Here is a 19,444-nt window from a genome sequence, read left to right on the forward strand (position 1 = left end):
TATATTTTTCCTCAAAAGGACCTTTTTAAAACCAAACCTGGCCCCAAGTCTATCTCTCTGCCCCAAGCAAGACTTTAGCCCCATACAAATGCAGATGTAAAACCATCAGAGTTGAAGCCAGAGCACTGAAGAAGACAAAGAGAAGATCTGCATGCCCCACCCAAACTCTAGGAGTCATTAGCCCCCTCACCTGGGAAGCAGGATATGATAATAGGATTAAACCACAGATATCAAGGCCTAGACAAACACTCAGAAACAGCCTCAAGGTTCATGCCACAGGAACAGGAAACTATTCCAAACAAAGCTAGAGAGGGTATAAAAACCTACTGCCCATGTGCTCAACTCCTCTTTCCTCTCCTCTGCTCTTTCCTGCAAGGACCATCTTTCTGCTTCTTCAATAAACTTAACCTTCTTCCCAAAGCAGTCGCCATGTTGCTTATTTTTTCCCGGCTTGGATGAACCAGGATGAAGACTTACTTCTGACATTAGGAAGAGGTGATGTCGTGAGTATGACATGCCTGCTCTATGGGGTCTAATGATGACTCAGAGTTGGGCAATTATCCTTGCCAAGCATGGATCATTCTCAGATGTGTGCCTGGATTAGGCAGGTGGGTTGATGACATGGAGAAAGTACTTATGTACTCTTATAATTTTCTCCCAGTAATTTAATACTTGGATTAAGCACACACCTAAGAAGAGCTAATGAAGAATTCTGTAATGATTTTAATAACTTTTTGGATCTGAGTTCTGAAGGGTTGCATCTGTTTTAAGTAATGATTCATATGTTGCTGGTTGGCAAAGAAAGCAATAGAACAGGTTTGGCTGTGTCTTAATAGCTGCTTGGTATGTATGCTGGTTTTCTTCTGGATGAAATTTGAGGTGTTAGTTATCACTTTGAAAGCAATTCAGGCAATGCTTCCAGGCTCCATAAAGAACTATATCATCCCAATGAGTTTGGCCCACCCTAGCTGTGCTGGTAGAAAGGCCATGTTGGTGAGGGATTACTCTACACCTGAAGGTAAGATCTGCAGCCTGCACTGACCTTCCATAAGGGCCTAGAGACCTGGCTCTGCCAGATGGCCTGTGGGCTGCAGTACAGTAAAGTGGCTATCAGATTAAGAGAAACTCCACCTCTCCCCATGCACTTAACAGAATAACAGAACTGGAAAGGAACTTGAAGGTTTTCTTGTTCAATCCCTGTTCAAGCAGGAAACTGTGTAGTATTTCAGTCAGTTAAAAAAAATCATAACATTCAGATTGTGCTAGCAAATTCTTTTTAAATAATTTTGAACGGTAAGATTATTTTGGGATGCTATAATAACAGACGAACATCAAGATTATATATTTGGGGGCTTCTGCTTGGGACCTTGCTGTGATGCAGATGCAGGAAGACGGATTCCGTCTTTCGCGTCCATTGAGGGACCCTGGAAAGGGTCAAAAGCCACCCCTTAGAGGCAGCAAGCAAGGAGGGGACTCTTGTTGATCGTGGGGAGTAGCAACCCCCCGTTTGATCTGAGGAAGCCCTCCAAACCAGCGGAGGAAAGACTGGCTGCATTCATGTAGCCAGTCCTAAGCTGCGGACAACAGAAGTGAACAAGCACTACCAAGCAACTTTACAGCAACGTGGATGAAGCTGGATGAGACCTGATCCTTTCTTTATGATTTTAATACCTCTTCCTGAAAATGTGCCCAAAGCACTTCCCCCGATGAAAGAGGGAAAGGGAAATTTTGCCCCACTCCCTCAGAAAAGAAAAGCAGTGAATTAATACTTGGGAATACTGGAGAAACCTATAAGACTTATCTGGAATTAAAATATACTTACAGCTTGAAAATTTGGGGAGTAAAAGTGTTTTTAAGACCTTTTTATTTATTTATTTTTATTTTTAAAGAAAAAGATTTGAAAAGTTTAACAATATAAGTTTTGGAACTAAAACCTGGAAAGTGGTGTTGATGACATCTAATGGGGAATCATGACACTACAACTTATTTATGCCTAAAAGAAACCTGGCTTAAAGCCCAGAATTAGATAAGACTTTGGCTGGCCTTTGATCTATCAATATTTTGTTATTGAGAATTATAGTAGAGGAAAAAGGAGCAGGCTTGAGGGCTGCTTATCTATGTAGAAGATATGATAAACATTTTAAATTTGGCCTGAACTCTGAACATAAATACTGACTCTTAGAATTTTGGATTTTTTTTTTTGTAGAAGAAATATATGGAACACTTTGAATTACAAATCTTGATTGTTAAACAACCCTCAATGATTCTTCTTTCTCCCTGGACAGAAAGGAAATATTTTTTACTGGACAGAGAAATGAACTTTACTTATATCTGCTTAGGGGAGATTCAGGAACGAACAGATGGTTGGATAAATCTATAAAAGCTACTTACAAAAATAATAAAATAAAATAATGAAATACTAAAATAAAATGGATGTTTCATACTCAGCAGTAAATAGTAAAACATCATCTTTAACATCTGTTCCCAGCAGCCTCAACTTGCCATATCACCAAGAAAATACTGACAAAACACAGAAAGAAATTCTCTCCATGTTGAAATTAATACAAAAAACAATGATTTGGTGGCTAAAAGTGCTTTTGAGACTTCTTTTTTTTTTAAAAAAAGAAACTTGAAAATATAGGTTTGGATTTAAAAAGCTGGAAAATGGCGCTAATGACGTCTACTGGCAAATTACGGCACTACAATTTGTTATGCCTAAGGGAAACTTGCCTTGAAGCCTAGATTCAGGTAAGACTCTTGCTGGCCTTGGAAGCTTTCACTTTTGAAGACTGCAGCTGGAAAAATGGGGAAAAAGTCTTGGGCTGCTTATCTATGTGGCAGCAATGATAAACTACTTTGAAATTGGCCTGCCTGAACTATGAACATAAATATTAACTGACTTTCAGAACTATGTTATGGAACTATTTCCCTGCAGTAGAAACACATATCATTGCTTGAGATGATGGAATACTTTGGATTATAAATCTTTGATTGATGAACAATTTTTACTATAAAGACTGCCTACAAAAAAATAAAATGGATGTCCCATATTCAGCTTTAAATGGTTAAAAAATCATCTCTAAAACCTGTCCCTAAAGTCTTCAGCTTGACATACCATCAAGAAAATACTGATGAAGCTCAGAAAAAAATTCTTTTCATGTTGAAAACGATACAAGAGACAATTGCCTTAGCCCATGCTGAGATGAGAAATAACACAAAGGAGACAAAAGAACAATTTTCTAATCCAAATTAAAAACCCAGAAAATGACTACAAAGAAGGAATTAGCAATCCAGAAAATAGAAGGAAACAGATCCAAAGATGGAGGACCTAAACAAAGGAACTAACAGACAGACTCAGACAATTGAGGAACTACAAGATGTAGCGATAATATTGGAAATGGAAAAGATCTTACCAATTAAGATCTCAAAACACACTTGAGGAAAAGAAAGAACTGATTAACTGGAAGATAGAGCTGTTAGGAGAACTGTGGGGAACTGGAGAAGGAGGGAGGCTGTTTAATGAATATCAATGGACTGAAAAAATAGAGGAAGAACTATTTGAGGACTCAAATGCATTGACTTGGAAATTTAGTTGGCAAAGGAAGAAAGCTACAGTAAGACTGAAGAAAATAGAGGTTTTGACATTAGATGGGATATTATATTATTAATTAGACGTTTGAATATGGTGGAGAATAGATAATTGTTAGAAATAGAAATATTATTATAACTAGTGTCATGGTTCTGATAGATGAAACCATTTAAAAGAACTGCAAGGCAAAGATTTCTTCCTTAAAGAACATTTTATTCAGGAAACAAAGTATTGGCACTTACATAGTTGAACTCAAGACTAAAGTTCCCTTACCCCTGCTACAAAGTAACAAGTTGCAATTTTCACCCCAGAAATACTGTCATAAATCACATTCACTAATTAATCTAAAACGCGGGCTCTCCTCCCAACTTTTCAGACTGCCAAAACTTTATCTAGAATTGACCTTGATGCTCATACAGCTTCAACTATTATGGCTAACTAAACCAGCTCAAGTATTCCCTCTTCCCCCTCCTTCCTCATCTGAACTACCAAACAACAGAAAAAAAAACATAATGAAAGCAAAAGATGAAAATGGCTACAGTTTCTCAGTTGTCGCAACGCTGACAACTAGAAAGATAAGATTTGCAATTAGAATATCAGATTTTGGTATGAGAAGGGAAACAGGAAAAAGCTAAGAAGTTTGAATATGGGAAGCTTTTGGTTACCTAAATATAACTTACTTTGATATTATAAACAATAGAGACATTTTGAACACCGATGGAAAATTAAAATAAAAAAAAGCGAAAACAGGATACTGATTGAATGTCAACACTGTGACAAACCGAACTGAAGCCATTTTCATTTTGTCCTCATTGGCATATTTTAGTTTAGAGATTTTAAATGGGGTGGTGGTGTAGTTCTCAGTTAGCCAAAACAATTCATATGTGTGAGAACCAAGGTCAGTGCTGATAATGTTTTGGCAGGCTGGAGAGCTGGGAGGAGAGCCTGCATTTTGTAACAATTGGTGAATTGTTATTAACTTTGTAACCAGGAGGAGGGGATTTTAGTCTTGGGTTCACCTATGTACGTGCCAATAGTTTCTTTCCTAAATAAAATGTTATCTAAGGAAGATATTTTTTCCTTGAAGTTCTTTTAACTGGTTTTCAACTATTGGAACCATGACATTGAATATATGGATATTAAGTGCAAATACAATTAAGATATGTTTTGATTAGAAAACATATCTTAAACTGACATTATTGATATTATTAGAAAAATGTAACAAAGGTGTTGATATGCAATTGTATATATATATTAATAATAATAATTGTATTTGCCTAGTATGGGAAAACAGATATCACCAGAAGAAGAGAGGAAACATCAGATGGTGTAATATTGGATCTAGACTGAAGAAGTTAATATATATCAGTGAATTACTGATGGACCCAGACTGCACATTGTTTATTATTTGATTGTAAATCTAGAAAATTAATAAAATATTTATATAAAAAAAGATTATATCCTTGGAAGGAAGTACCATTAGGCTTTTACTTAAACTAATACAATTCCAAGCAACAATTACACAGAGCAGAACAAAAAGAAGGAGGAGGGATGAACAGTTTATGACTTGGGGATGTTGTTCATGACTGTCCTCCAAGAAAGACATGTACATTATTTGCTTTAGGTTTTCTATCTTTCTCTGGAGCCAGAAAAATTGGCTCTGTCACACTTTCTGGCTCCTGGTGAGCAAACTGTAAATGGTAGCACCAAGAGCAAGACAGGTTCACCAAGGGTGCATTTGTCCTCTATTGAAGATGGACTCTTTCTCTAGAGAATGTTGTAAGGCTCCTTATAGTCTGAAGGGGGAATTACTAGATTCTTTTTGATTTTGGGCAACTATTGACTAACACCGCTCCCCTTCGTAATATCTGCATAAGTCATCTTTCTCAAGGAAGTTGGTCATTTTTTAAAAAACTACTTTCCCAATAGTTTGTATGGAGCTAGTGCTGTTCTTATAGTCAATCTTAATTCAAGTTATAAGCCATCAGATGAAGGGAACAAACAGATGGTAGATAGTGGATTTCAACCAGAAACATAGAAAAAGGGACATCCCAGGAAAATAAAGAAAAGTAGATAAAGAAGTTCTTGGCAGGAATCTTAGAAAAAATAAGTTTCTAAAGAGTTGAGAATTGCCTATGGTGAAATGTGCTAAAATTTAGGTTTTAGGAAAGACTCTAGGTGGCATATCATCTGTAAATAATCTGTTTATTTTATTGAAATGTATCTCATCTTTGATTCATTTGGCAGCATGTAAAATAATATGGAAATATATACTCCATGTGGCTTCGACCTTACCTTGTAGTTGTGCTGTCTGGATTTAAAACTGTGAAAGAAGGAATGACCAGCTTCCCAGAAAATTCTCTGACCTACTAGATGATCCTTTCTTTGATATTTTAGGGAAAGAAAAGGGTAAGTGCAAACAGTAAGAAATTGAACCTAAGTTATCAACAAATTTTTCCACTTTGTGGTAACATGATGCATAGAATTGTTGTAATCAACATCATCATATTTTTGTTTTTAACACCAAGTGCTGAAATGTTTGTGTGTAAGTTTGTGTGTGAGTGTGTGAGTATTTGTCAAAGACATAGCCCAACTTTTTCTAGACCATGTCATTCACTACCACGGCATGGTCTCAGCACTCATGTCAGACAGAAACACACAATTCCAATCTAGATTTTGGAAAGAACTTTTCCAGTTACTAAATGTCAAGGTCAACCTCTCCTCTCCTCACCATCCTTCCACGAATGGGGAGGCTGAAAAAACTAAACCAGCTCCTACACCTACACTTGAGATGCTACTGCATCTACAGCCAAGAAAACTGGCCATTGTAACTGCCATTCACTAGCTCCCTTTCACCCTTGCCAAGTTCCCATGAGAACAGACTTTGCAGGATAATGCAGGAAGAGGAAAGCAGCATAGAAAACAGAGGAGAGGGGCAAGATGGAAGGATGGGTGATGTAGGAGATGACCAAGCTGAGCCTAAGGGTGGGATCAAACATTTCATCAGTCATGAGTCCCTTCGTGCTCACAAGAGATCTAAGTCCAGCCCACCTTGAATTCTTTCTACTCCTACCTCACACTAATTTCCCTTAACCATTAGTGTTCAGATTTGCGTAGAGAAATCAAGCTTACAATAAATGTTTATACCCATTTGAACTATCTGGATCTCCTGATTTTCCTGGCAGTAGATAATTATTTTAGAAGCTTTTGCTGTTCTTTATATAAGTTATAGGCTTGCAAACACTGTCCCCATACCATATATGTCTCCCAGTGTTCATATGAATTCCAAAATGAATAAATATTTTTAAAGAAAAATTAATATAACCAGAATCTTACAAATGGCAGCATGTCACAAATGTTTGGTATTGCCAGCTAAGACATGTTACACCAATCATTTTTTTAACATGAATGTTAGCAGTAATCATTTATCACTGTCTGCTGATGCCCTCAGGAATTATTCTTTCTAATGGCCACATCTGGAAACAGCAGCAACACATTGCCATCACTTCTCTGAGGAAGCTGGGCCTGGGAAAGAAAAGCATTGAACATCAAATGGAAGACACAGCTCAGACATTGGTGGAGTTTTTTAGACAAAAAAAGGTCTGTAATTTGCAGTAATATAATGGTGCAAGTTCCTGAGTGCAGAAATCTTTTCCATTCTGATTATTTCAAATAAAAACACATTGATTTGATTTGATTCTTATTTTTTTTAAAAAAAAAACCTGATGAAGTTCCTAATTCTCTTCCTTCATCAGTGTCCCAAGTTTATTAGACAGGGGGCATAATAAGATGAACTGACTCTACTTCTACATTAGCAGACTCTTGCAGTTTGAAAGTACAAATCTCCCGCAGTTTCTTTTTACTGCCTGATAAGTTACATGGGATCCTTTCAAAGTTTCTTTCTCTGCCTGTTATTCAGTTGTGGCCTCCTGAACATTTCCTAGGCAGTGCTTCTTCCCCCACCTGTATTCCAAGGTCATTCTCACATTCTATTACATTACCTTAAAAGTCCTGTTCTTTACTATTAACAGGTTAACAGGAGAATCTGATTTCATTATAAAATACCTTCATTTGCAGGACAGCCATTTGACTCGTCACTTCTGGTACTAAATGCAGTTTGTAATGTCATTTGTGGACATCAGTTTGCTCCTGAAGATGAAAACTTCCAGAAACTAACTCAAGCCATTAGAATTCTGTTCAATTTCACTGGTGACTTTTATCATGTGGTGAGTCATATTTTCTACTAAAGAGATAATGCACCTCAAACAAATTATGTTTCCACCATGGAAACATAGTTCATGGAATCATAAAGTGTATGTCATGGAGGAAGCTCGGGAAATCATCTAGTATGTTTTTCTCCCCATGTATAAGTGTGCCCTTGTATCACTCTTGACCCCTGGTGATCGCCTAGACAATCCTTTGTGGTTTCCTTTTCAACATTTTGGAAGTGATTTACCATTGCCCATTCCCTTTTTATTTCTTTCTTTTCATTAGTTTTATTCATTTATAACATAAAATGTGAAAATGCAAATGCAAACAGTAGGGGACAACAGTAGAAAAAGGGAAAACAAAAAGGTGTGAAGAAAGGGAGGGGAAGAAACAAAAAGCATTGACTTCCGACTCTCTCTTTTGCAGTAAAATTAGACATTAATCAAATCTCAACTTTTACATTTTTATGTATCCATTGGCCATTTCTGTATTGGCAAATCAATCACCATTGCCCATTTCCTAGGGCTGAGAAAGAGTGCAATTGGTCCAAGGTAGCCCAGTTGACTTATAGCCTGAGTTGGGTCTGAATAATGAGGAATAAAGAGGAAGGATGATTTCTCTTGATTTTGATACTAGACTGCTGATCTACCCTAAGACTAGACAGGTAGTCTTTGATTTGCAACCATAATTGAACCCAGAATGTTGATCGTATGTCATTGTGGTTGGAAGTTGAGTCATCACATGACTGGACTCAATTGTACAACCGTTTTTATGAATTTCATTAAGAACATCGACATGGCCATTAAGTGAATCATTTGCTCATAAGTCTAAACCCAGCTTACCCAATGGGTGTTCTTTGCCGGAAAATGGCAAAAAATGTAAAACCATGATTTTGTGACTCTGAGGTGTTGCTACTGGTCATAAATGGAAGCCTGTTGCCAAGTACCCCAAATGCACTCATGTGACAATCGGGACGGTAGTTTATCTTTGAGAATAAGTCATAAGTAAGTTTTGTCAAGTCTGTTGTATCTTTGAATTGTTGTTAAGCAACCAGTTGTAAGTCGAGAATTACCTGTTTCAGGGAGTTGTATCAGGTTATTGGCTTATGGTAAGGTAATTATCCAATAAGAGTGATCCTTTTCATATATAACACATGCAATACAGGGAATACTGAGCTGCCTCAGACAGGCTTAGTTCCCAGTAATAATTGTATCATCTTGAAGAGGTGGAAGGTTTGGAAGAACAAAGGAAAGTATGCTTGGATTTTAGTGTGAAATAGAGAATTGTGCTTTTATTTAGTTGGCCAAGAGTTTGATCCTACTACCTGTCCAGTCATACCTGGAGCAGGAGAATTAGTTCCACTCTGAAACAAATCAGTTTATTTAGTCATTGATGATTTATATACCCACCCATCTCACAGAGGTGGCTCAGGGGTTTACAGGACTATAACAAACCCATCAGAAATAACTCCCCAAAACTGAAGGAGAAACAGTAATAATAATAATAATAGTAGTAGTAGTAAAGTTGGAAGGGACCTTGGAGGTCATCTAGTCCAACCCCTTGCTCAGGCAGGAAACCCTACGCCATTTCGGACAAATGGCTGTCCAGTCTCTTCTTAAAAACTTCCAGTGTTGGAGCATTTACTGCTTCTGGAGGCAGGCTGTTCCACTGATTAATTGTTCTCACTGTCAGGAAGTTTCTCCTTAGTTCTAGGTTGCTTTTCTCCTTGATTCGTTTCCACCTGTTGCTTCTTGTCCTGCCTTCAGATGGTTTGGAAAATAGCTTGATTCCCTCTTCTTTATGGCAGCCCTTGAGATATTGGAATTCTGCTATCATGTCCCCCCTTGTCCTTCTCTTCATTAAACTAGTAACCACCTTCACCATCAATAATTACAGAGTTCATTTACCCACCTGATCCAAATGTCTTTGGGAACAGTCGGGATTTCAATACTTTATAAAAAACTACCAGAGTTGGGGAGATCTGAATCTCTTTGATTAGGGATAGTCATTTTTGATCCAAAACACTATATTGTAGTGCTAAGTTAATGATATTAGATCACAAACTAGTATACTGGGAAAATTTACAGTTATTGTATTATGTAGTCTGGTATGTGAATCCATTTGGGCTAATTTGTTTCAGGGGGGATTTTGGGATCTGATACCATGTATTGTTTGCCATGTTTTAATGTATTTGTAATATTTTTGTTTGAATATTAAGTTCTGCTGTTGCTGTGAGTTGCTAAGAGTCTTCTGTATGTTGTGAAAAATGAATAATTTTCCTCCTCTTTTTTTAGATTTATGATTTATTCCTGTGGTTAATGAACTACCTCCCAGGCCCTCACAAGAAGGCCCTGGCTTCTGTGGATTTAATCCTTACCTTTGCAAAGCAGGAAATAGAGAAACACAAAGAATCTCACTGTCTGCAAGAGCCACAGGATTTCATTGATTACTATCTTCTTTGAATGGAAAAGGCATGGTTTTATTGTAGCTCAATACATGAGAAAGGAATCATCACATTCCTTGCTGTAGGTAAATAGAAGGAAATACTGATTCTGTCTTCCTTCTTCCTAGATTTTTTTTTTTCTTTTTCATTCAACTTCCATTCTGAATATAGCTCATGGTAAATTCAGGTTGCTTCTCTTGGAGGTTAATTCGGTCTGCGTCTTATTCCAAGCCAGTAGAGAAATCCAAGAAAAGGAAAGAAATTGTGGCAGGCTGCAGTTGGAAAGGAGATTTATTGGCCCAGTAACAGCAGTGACAACAGCAAACATTTCTGGGGCAGCTAGGAAATTGAGGTTATGAGTTAGCGAGTTTTTATATGTTTCTGAGTTTGTTTTAACTGGTGTTTTGGTATTTATGTGAAAATGTGTTCTTTCTATGTTCTTTAGGCTGGATATAGTATTTTAATTGTCATTGCAAGATTTTCTATTGTGGCATGTGGGATCATGACTCACCTTAAGGGCAAAGGGAAAATGTAAAACAAGTGTTTTGTTTTCCGGATGTTGTCCCCAATTCGGGTCTGAGCCTAGGTTCCGAATCCTATGAAGAACACCAGAGATGAAGTGCAGGTATTGTTTCTGTGTATTGAAGCGCTCCAAGAAAAAGGGTCCTGACTAGAAAATGTCAAGTAACCTTGAACAATAGAATTAAGAAAGCTTTATAAATTTTCACTAAAGCAGAAGGTGGAATAAGGTAGGATGTATAAAACTAATCATGTCTTTTTTTCCCTCTTTTTCTCCCAAAGAAAATGTCCATTATGTACCCTAATCTACAGCCGAAATGCTGGAGATGTGGATATTTGGATGCTACCTATTACCATATTTGGTGGACGTGTAAGCATATAAAAGCTTTTTGGATTAAGATATGGTGGAATATTCAAAGAATTTTTAAAAGGAGGGTAAAATTTACTCCGCAATTATTTTTACTAGGTATTGTTATTGACTGTGATGCTAAGGAGGTTATATTGATGTTAAATTTGATTACAGCCGCTAGGTTGTTAATAGGACAATATTGGAAGAAGGAATCTTTGCCTACTTTACAAGAATGGTTTCATAAAGTTTCGTATTTGGCAGAAATGGCAAAGATTTCGGCTTTCTTAAAGGAGCAATCTCAAGAAAAATTTTTTGCGGTATGGGAAAAATGGATAAATTTTATACAACATAATTTGGATATGGAAAAATATTATTTAGCCTTTTTATAATTTGTAATGATTGTTTTTTCTTTCTTTCTTTCTTCTTTTTCTTTTTTATATATATACATTTTTTACGTATTATTATTCATATATTTTTTTTTCTTTTTTTTTTTATATATATATGCTTTATTCTTCGTCTACTTTCTTCTTTCTTCTTTCTCTCTCTCTCTTCCTTTTTTATTTTTTTTTTTTTTTTAGTATATATTATTCATTTTAAAGTTTATGTTATGTATATTATTATTATATATATTATTACTGTGATTTTTATTATTATTATTAATTATTTTATAAATTGCAAATGTTATTTTTAAAATATTTGTTAAATAATCCTATATTCAGTTCTGGGAAGTCGGGGGGGGGTGGGGTGGTTGGGGAGGGGGGGGTGGATTCTTATTTGTAAAACTTTTGAAAAATTTCAATAAAAAAAAAAAAAAAACTAATCATGTAATAAACATTTTAGTAATGATCTAACCGTCATCCTATTGGTCTCTAGCCAACTTTATTCCTAAACCTTGGCTAATGAATGCTGCTGGAATTATGTCATACACATTGTATTTGCTCCAGGACATCCCTATTACTAACTTCTATCTGAGGTATGCAAGATGTCTAACTCTTTGTTATTGTCCACTAACCACCTAGAGCAGTGGTTCTCAACCTGTGGGTCGCAACCCCATTTGGGGTCGAACGACCATTTCACGGGGGTCGCCAAACAATGCAGTCCGCCATTTTTTTCCCCTTTTCCTTAGCTGTGCTACTCCCTCTTATTCTATTGGCTTTTGAAAGCCAATAGAATAAGCTCTCTTGAATAGAGTCTAATTCTATTGGCTTTCAAAAGCCAATAGGAATTGTCCAGGCTGTCTCTGCCCTGCTGAGCCCGCCAAAAGTCCCAGTCTGGAAACGGTGCTGCAAGTTGTCTGCAGCTAGCTGTTTAGGTGAGCTTTCTGGACATTTCCACCCCTCCTTGCTGAGCAATTAAATGTAAGTAAAAGAGGGCCAGGGGTGGGAGGTGGGAGGCCAGCGGGCGCAGGGAGGGTTGCTGGCGCGCGTGAGGCTCGGCAGGTGGCTTACCTCCCTTGGCTGGGCCAGCTGGCCTGCGCCCTCACTGCCATGTACGAGGGCCACCCAGGAGTGCCTGGGCCTGCCTGCTACCACACCAAATGTGCGGTGGCCAAGGTAAGGCCAGCGAGGCAGCAGCGGGCACAGGGAGGATAGCTGGCGCATGTAGGGCCTGGTGGGTGGTTTACCTCCCTCTGGCTGGGCCAGCTGGTGGCTCAGCCGGTGGTCGGCCTGCGCCGTCGCTGCCGCTTGCAATGGCTGCCCAGGGGCACCTGGGCCTGCCTGCTGCCGCAAGTTGTGGCAAAAAGCTTCCTCAAATCCTATTATAGAAAGTCCTCGACTTACAACGGTTCATTTAGTGACCATTTAAAATTACAACTTCATTGGGAAAAAAAGTGACTTAGGACCATTTTTTTCACATTTACGACCGTCGCAGCATCCCCAGGGTCACGTGATCAAAATTCAGGTGCTTGTCCACTGACTCATATTTATGATGGTCACAGCATCCTGGGGGGGGGCAAGTGACCCCTTTTAGTGGCCTTCTGACAAGCAAAGTCAAAGGGGAAGCCGGATTCACTTAACAACTGTGGAAAGAAAGGTCATAAAATGGGGACAAAACCCACTTAACAAATCTCTCCCTTTGGGCTGAAAAATTCAGAATTTTGTCAAGGCCCTGTTTTTATCAATCTCAATGTTTTTATTTTTTATTAAATCATGGTCTCAGATCTCTGGCTAAAAATCTGAATTGCATGAGCCTGGTTTCTTTCCCAGGATAGTAGAGTTGATTTTCCACCAGAGGAGTAAGACTCCTCCCATGGAGTTGGTGATTGCTGGCTGTGAAGTTCTGGGAGTTAAAGTCCACATGCCATAAAATTGTCAAGGTTGAGAAACCCTGGGTTTGTAAATAGAACAACACAGATCATAGGAAACTTTAATGAACTGTTTTGACTGAACTATGCCATGTGTCATGTTTTGTATTATTGAAGCTATTGTTACATATTTTCACTAGCAAACCATTCAATGAGAATGGATCTAAAGAACATCAGGAAAAGGAAATATAGTGAGGATTTCTTACAATATGGCTTCACGTCAATATATACAGAGGGAATTGAGAAACCGCTATGTGTACTTTGTTCCGAAGTTTTATCAGCAGAGTCGTTGAAGCCTAATAAACTTAAACGCCATTTTGAGAGCAAGCATCCAAGCTATGCTGGCAAGGATACAAACTATTTTAGATCCAAAGCTGATGAACTGAAGAAAGGCAGACTTGACACTGGTGGCACGTACCACAAACAAAATGTAGCAGCCGTTGAAGCGTCATATTTGGTGGCACTCAGAATCGCCAGAGCTATGAAACCTCACACCATTGCTGAGGAGTTACTGTTGCCAGCGGCCAAAGACATTGTTCGACTTATGATTGGAGATGAATTTGTGACGAAATTGAATGCAGTTTCCTTGTCCAATGACACTGTCTGCAGAAGAATAGATGACATGTCTGCTGATATTCTTGATCAGATAATCCAAGAAATTAAATCTGCTCCACTTCCAATATTTAGTATCCAGCTTGATGAATCTACAGACATTGCAAACTGTTCCCAGTTACTGGTTTATGTGAGGTATATTAAGGATGGTGACTTTAAAGATGAGTTTCTGTTTTGCAAAACTCTTGAAACAACAACTACTGCACCTGATGTATTTGACACAGTTGGTTCATTTCTGAAAGAGCATAACATATCTTGGGAAAAGGTTTGTGGTGTTTGCACAGATGGTGCTCTACCTATGCTAGGATGTAGGTCTGGATTTCAATGTTTGGTATTGAATGAGTCACCAAAAGTCATCGGAACTCACTGTATGATTCATCAGCAAATATTAGCAACAAAGATGCTGCCACAAGAATTATGAAAAGTAATGAAAAGCATCATAAATTGTGTCAACTTTGTAACGGCAAGCAGTTTAAACACACGACTGTTTTCACAACTGTGCAACGAGTTGGATGCGCCAAACAATGCTCTGCTATTTCACACTGAAGTGAGATGGTTGTCGAAAGGAAAAGTTTTAAAACGTGTTTTTGAGCTTCATGATGAACTCAAAACATTTTTTATTCAGAAAGCAAACCGCAGTTTGAAGCTCTTTTCAGCGATAACAGTGAACTGCAGAAAATAGCTTACTTGGTTGACATCTTTGCCATCTTGAATGAGTTAAATTTATCACTGCAAGGACCAAATGCAACGTGCCTTGATTTGTCTGAAAAGATCCGATCATTCCAAATGAAACTGCAGCTTTGGCAAAAAAAAATTGGATGAAAATAAAATTTACATGTTGCTTACCTTGTCTGCTTTCTTTAAGGAACATGACATTGAACCAGACAACAGGATTACGTTGATAAATTCTGTTAAAGAACATCTGTGCATGCTTGCAGATGAAACCTCATCATGCTTTCCAAATCTACTGACACCCTATTTGCACTTGCCAGAAGCCCACTCACAGTCAACGTTGAAAATGTTCCTGAGACAGCACAAGAGGAGTTCATTGAACTTATTAACAGCGATGCAGCGAGAACTGATTTCTCCACAATGTCAGTTACAAAATTCTGGATCAAATGTTTGCAGTCATATCCTGTTCTCTCTGAGACTGTGTTGCACCTTCTTCTTCCATTTCCAACAACATATCTTTGTGAAGCAGGGTTTTCCAGCTTGTTGGTTATCAAGTCTAAATACAGAAATAGACTTGTTGTGGAAGATGATCTTCGATGTGCTCTTGCAAAGACTGCCCCGAGAATTTCTGATCTGGTTAAAAATAAGCAACCTCAACCTTCACATTGATGTTGGCTTCTTACACATACTGTTGAAAAATGTAGCAATGTAGTTTACTGTTGTTATATTAAGACTGTTACCCATGCTACACCATGCTTCAAGACAAAATTTCATTTTTTGTAATTAAAAATAAATATTTAACAATATATAATTACATATTGTTTTGTGATTAATCACTATGCTTTAATTATGTTCAATGCAAATACATCCTGCATATCAGATATTTACATTGCGATTCATAACAGTAGCAAAATTACAGTTATGAAATAGCAACGAAAATAATTTTATGGTTGGGGGTCACCACAACATGAGGAACTGTATTATGTGGTCACGGCATTAGAAAGGTTGAGAACCACTGACCTAGAGGATGTATGCAAGTGTTACACGTGCATATTCTCTGTAAATAAACATTCTTTGTTCTTGCCAGACAGACTCCAGTATTATAGGCATCATAGCCTTGCTTCATTTTAACAGATAGCCCATCACTAATTTAATCTCGTTTGCATAGTTAGTTTGAGTTCCTGGTCTATTCTGCCATCTATTTGGAGATCGCTTTAGCCAAGTCTGATTTTAGAATGTATACATTGTTTTATGAATGAAACTTAGTTTCCTTAAGCTTTTTCTGCAGGCTGTTTTAGGGGAAGAAAGACTGGGGCTGCTTTCTGCCTTTGTTAAGGAGATTTTTCTGCTCTTCTCCTTTAGGGGAAATATTCTATTTTGCTTCTTTTCTTGTTCTGTGAAATATTTTATTTGTGAACTGCCAATCTTCTGCTTAACAAGAATAAAAGTTGAAGTAAAAAAAATCCTGAAAGAGTTTATCCAGTGTTTCATAAACATGAGAAAAGAAGAGAAAAGAAACAGGAACACAAAGTGATTCAAGGAAAAATTGTGCCCACATTTTTTTCCAGATGGCATTTCTTTCAATTAGAATGCACACAGGAAATCTTGTTTGTGAATTTTTCTAACCCAGAACACAAGAAAAAATGACCCAAGGAAAGTTGTGTAGAATCCATTGTAATTTTCATTTTCCATTTTAAACATCTGAGCAGGAATGACCCCAAGTCTACCTACAATGAAGAGAACTTGGCTCAGTGTATTTTTTATTTTTTTGCTGCTGGGACAGAGACAAGCTTTGCTACTCTGAAGTGGGCACTGCTCCTCTTGACAAATCATCCCAACATCCAAGGTGAGCAAAATTATTTGAAGATATTTGAAGGATTAAAAGCTATTGAATAATGAACTGAATCTACTCTTCATAATAATTTTCCTATATGGATTCTTGAATCTAAAATTATGAACACGAGTTTAGTGGTATTAAAGGAAAGCATAGAATCTACATAAGGAGATATTTCTTTGAAATCCTTAATAAAATATTGAGTGAGGAATTAAAAACTGAAGATCAGTACAAATATATCAGTACAATAACAACAACAATGGGAAACAGAATATAAAATGAAAACCCAGCTTCTATTTCCATCAATTTTTTTTTCTAGAGAAAGTCCAGAAGGTGATTGAAGATGTGTTTGGCTTATTGGGGTCAATTTCTTATCAGGATCGGAAGAAGCTGCCCTACACCAACGCTGTGATTCATGAAATGCAGCGTGTAAAGTATATCTTGCTATTTGGGCTTCCCAGGCAAAGCACAAAGGATGTGAAGATGAGGGGTTATCACATCCCAAAGGTGAGAAATGTATTCAGGCTGCATTCCACTGATCCAACATGAAAGGAAAAGCAAAATACAGCATTTGGATAAAAGCTCTCTATTCAGGAACTGCCAATGTAGTCATGCAGAAATGAATGGGCAAGAATAGCAAACTTTTTGGAGGATGAATTATGGGTTTAAATCCAAACACATCTCAGATTTTAAAGTTACAACCTTAAATGTTTTCTATTTATCCTAGGAAGATGGTAAGAGATTAAGGGCTATACTTAAGTTCAAAACTGTAATTATGCCTGACCGTGTTTTTTTGTCCATTTCTTGGGGCAATCTGATGTGATAAATATGTACCCAGATCTCTGTTTTAATGAAAGGGAGGGGAGAAAGGAAGCTAAACAGTGGAGAATCTACTGTTCGCAGAATCTGCTTTGGAAATGAACAAATAGGGGTCCATAAAGGCAAGCTAAAACCAAATGCTTTATTTATTGAATTATTTTGGCTGTTTCCCTTATGAAACTCCTCTGTTTAGTCATCTCTATTTTTACAGGGAAGCTTTATTATCCCAGACCTGCGCTCTGTTCTTCTTGATCCTGAACAATGGGAGACACCTGAAGAATTTAACCCAAATCACTTTTTAGATAAGGATGGGAAGTTTATTGAATGGGAAGAGTTTCTGCCCTTTGGAATAGGTACGTCCATGATTCAAAAGCAGGTTATAACAAATACATTTCTTCCAGAACTACTCCTGAGGTTTTTTTGGCAACTAATTGCCACAATTCAAACCTACTTTTTATGGTGCCGGTCAATTTCCACAGTTTGCTCACTTGCCCCAGCATCAATGATCTAATCATATATTAATCTATGAGAATCACCTGGATATAGTCTTCTGGGTATATTCCAATACGGAAGGTTGTAATCACTGGGCCTTGAAAGCCCAATGACAACTGATGGCCCAGAAAAATACATGGTCAATAAACTGAAAATAACTGAGGAAGGAGAATTGGCTCTCCCAACATCAAGTTTCTGGCATAGCTGATTTGCCGATAAAGCCCCAGGTGGAATGGTCAGTTTTATCCAAATGCATCTGGAGCTGTAAGACCATCGCTTCCTTGATGACCTGTAATATTTGAGGAGAGTCTATAATCATAAACCAAAATGTGATTCTTTTCTACTAATAAAAAGAAATTTATGAGTGTTGTTGAAACTGCTTGCACCATCTCCATATTTCACAAGTCAGAGAGGACTTCACAGTAAATGAGACATAAGATTCCTTTCCAGACCTATCAGGTACCTCGACCACAGTATTTGGTGTCCCTTCATCCCTGCAGAATGTGATCTGCAGAAGGTCCTCTCCAATTTCTGGAGAAGTTGATTTCCATCCTTTCAGAATGGCCTCCACATCTGTCCATAGCAATAAAAGTTATGCAAAGCTGGTTCTTTCTCATAGACAAACAAACTATCAAAGCCCAATAATAGCTGGGACAGATCCATGGCAATCATGGCCAAACTAACATCCTGGACTATTCCCGAATTGACCATCTGCCCATAAATATTAGAATTTCTGAGGAAAAGAAGTCAAAGACAGTCTAATGCCACAGTGGCAATTACTCTGATGGGACCAATCGAAAGGTGTCCCCGCTGAAGACTGTCAAAAAACAGAAGAAAAGGGAAGAAAGCAGCTCTAGAAATTGAATCTGTTAGAAGATGCTAGGATTCAAATGGAAATCTGCTTTGGCTGTTCCAAATCTTTTCAGATTTCCTTGCTGGTGGGGATATACTGTGCAGAACAGATTATTATTCCCTTTATGCTTTGTCTCATCTTCAGGTCAGCGTGCATGTGTGGGAGAGCAGCTGGCAAGAATTGAGACCTTCATCTTTCTGACCAGCCTGTTGAGGGCCTTCAGCTTCCGGTTGCCTGAAGGAGTGAAAGAACTCAATGAAGCCCCTATTGTAAAAATGTCAATGCATCCATACCCTTATAAACTGTGTGCTATTCCCACACATTCTTAAACTTAAACACTATAAAAAGCAGAACACTAATTATAGAATAGCTATTCAATATGTTGCTGAATAGGTGGGTTCATACAACATACCTTACCAGAACAACAAAAGACCAGAAAGCTATGTACGTGAAGGAAGTGTTAGAAGTAAGTCTTCATCCTGGTTCATCCAAGCCGGGAATAAATAAGCAACATGGCGACTGCTTTGGGAAGATGGTTACAGTTTATTGAAGAAGCAGAAAGATGGTTCTTGCAAGAAAGAGCAGAGGAGAGAAGGGCTGAGCACACGGGCAGTCGGTTTTTATACCCTTTCTAGCTTTCTGTTTGGAAGTTTCCTGTTCCTGTGGCATGAACTTTGAGGCTATTTCCTGTGTCACGTATTCTGACCTGAGCCTAGGTGTGCCTCTCTGGTATACTTGATGGTAATGG

At 37.8% G+C, this 19,444-nt stretch overlaps 1 protein-coding gene across 4 annotated transcripts; it reads left to right on the forward strand.

Moving 5' to 3' along the window:
- Nucleotides 1-365: 365 nt before the first annotated feature.
- Nucleotides 366-19,274, forward strand: LOC120306764 (cytochrome P450 2K6-like). 4 transcript variants are annotated; one of them, XM_039340573.1, is made up of 11 exons: nt 366-608; nt 5,837-5,998; nt 7,041-7,189; nt 7,667-7,815; nt 10,093-10,327; nt 11,043-11,130; nt 11,983-12,082; nt 16,408-16,544; nt 16,852-17,039; nt 17,563-17,704; nt 18,841-19,274. In XM_039340573.1, exons 6-11 carry the CDS (start codon nt 11,046-11,048, stop codon nt 19,023-19,025), a joined length of 837 nt encoding a protein of 278 aa, XP_039196507.1. In that variant the 5' UTR covers nt 366-608; nt 5,837-5,998; nt 7,041-7,189; nt 7,667-7,815; nt 10,093-10,327; nt 11,043-11,045; the 3' UTR covers nt 19,026-19,274. The 4 variants fall into 4 exon arrangements, with proteins under 4 accessions (XP_039196507.1, XP_039196503.1, XP_039196504.1 ...); XM_039340569.1 differs by having other exon boundaries at nt 10,093-10,323; XM_039340570.1 differs by having other exon boundaries at nt 368-503; nt 10,093-10,323.
- The last annotated feature ends 170 nt before the right edge of the window (nt 19,275-19,444 follow it).

This window comes from Crotalus tigris, unplaced genomic scaffold (assembly GCF_016545835.1).
Source record: "Crotalus tigris isolate CLP2741 ecotype Arizona unplaced genomic scaffold, ASM1654583v1 scf7180000017752.986373038:1224578, whole genome shotgun sequence".
NCBI classification, from domain to species: Eukaryota; Metazoa; Chordata; class Lepidosauria; order Squamata; family Viperidae; genus Crotalus; species Crotalus tigris.

Coding starts and splice junctions, on each gene's coding strand:
- LOC120306764 (XM_039340569.1), top strand. CDS start 10,261: ATGGAAAAGGCATGGTTTTATTGTAGCTCAATACATGAGAAAGGAATC. Junction 17,040..17,562: donor GGGGTTATCACATCCCAAAG/GTGAGAAATGTA, acceptor CTATTTTTACAG/GGAAGCTTTATTATCCCAGA. Junction 17,705..18,840: donor GTTTCTGCCCTTTGGAATAG/GTACGTCCATGA, acceptor TCTCATCTTCAG/GTCAGCGTGCATGTGTGGGA.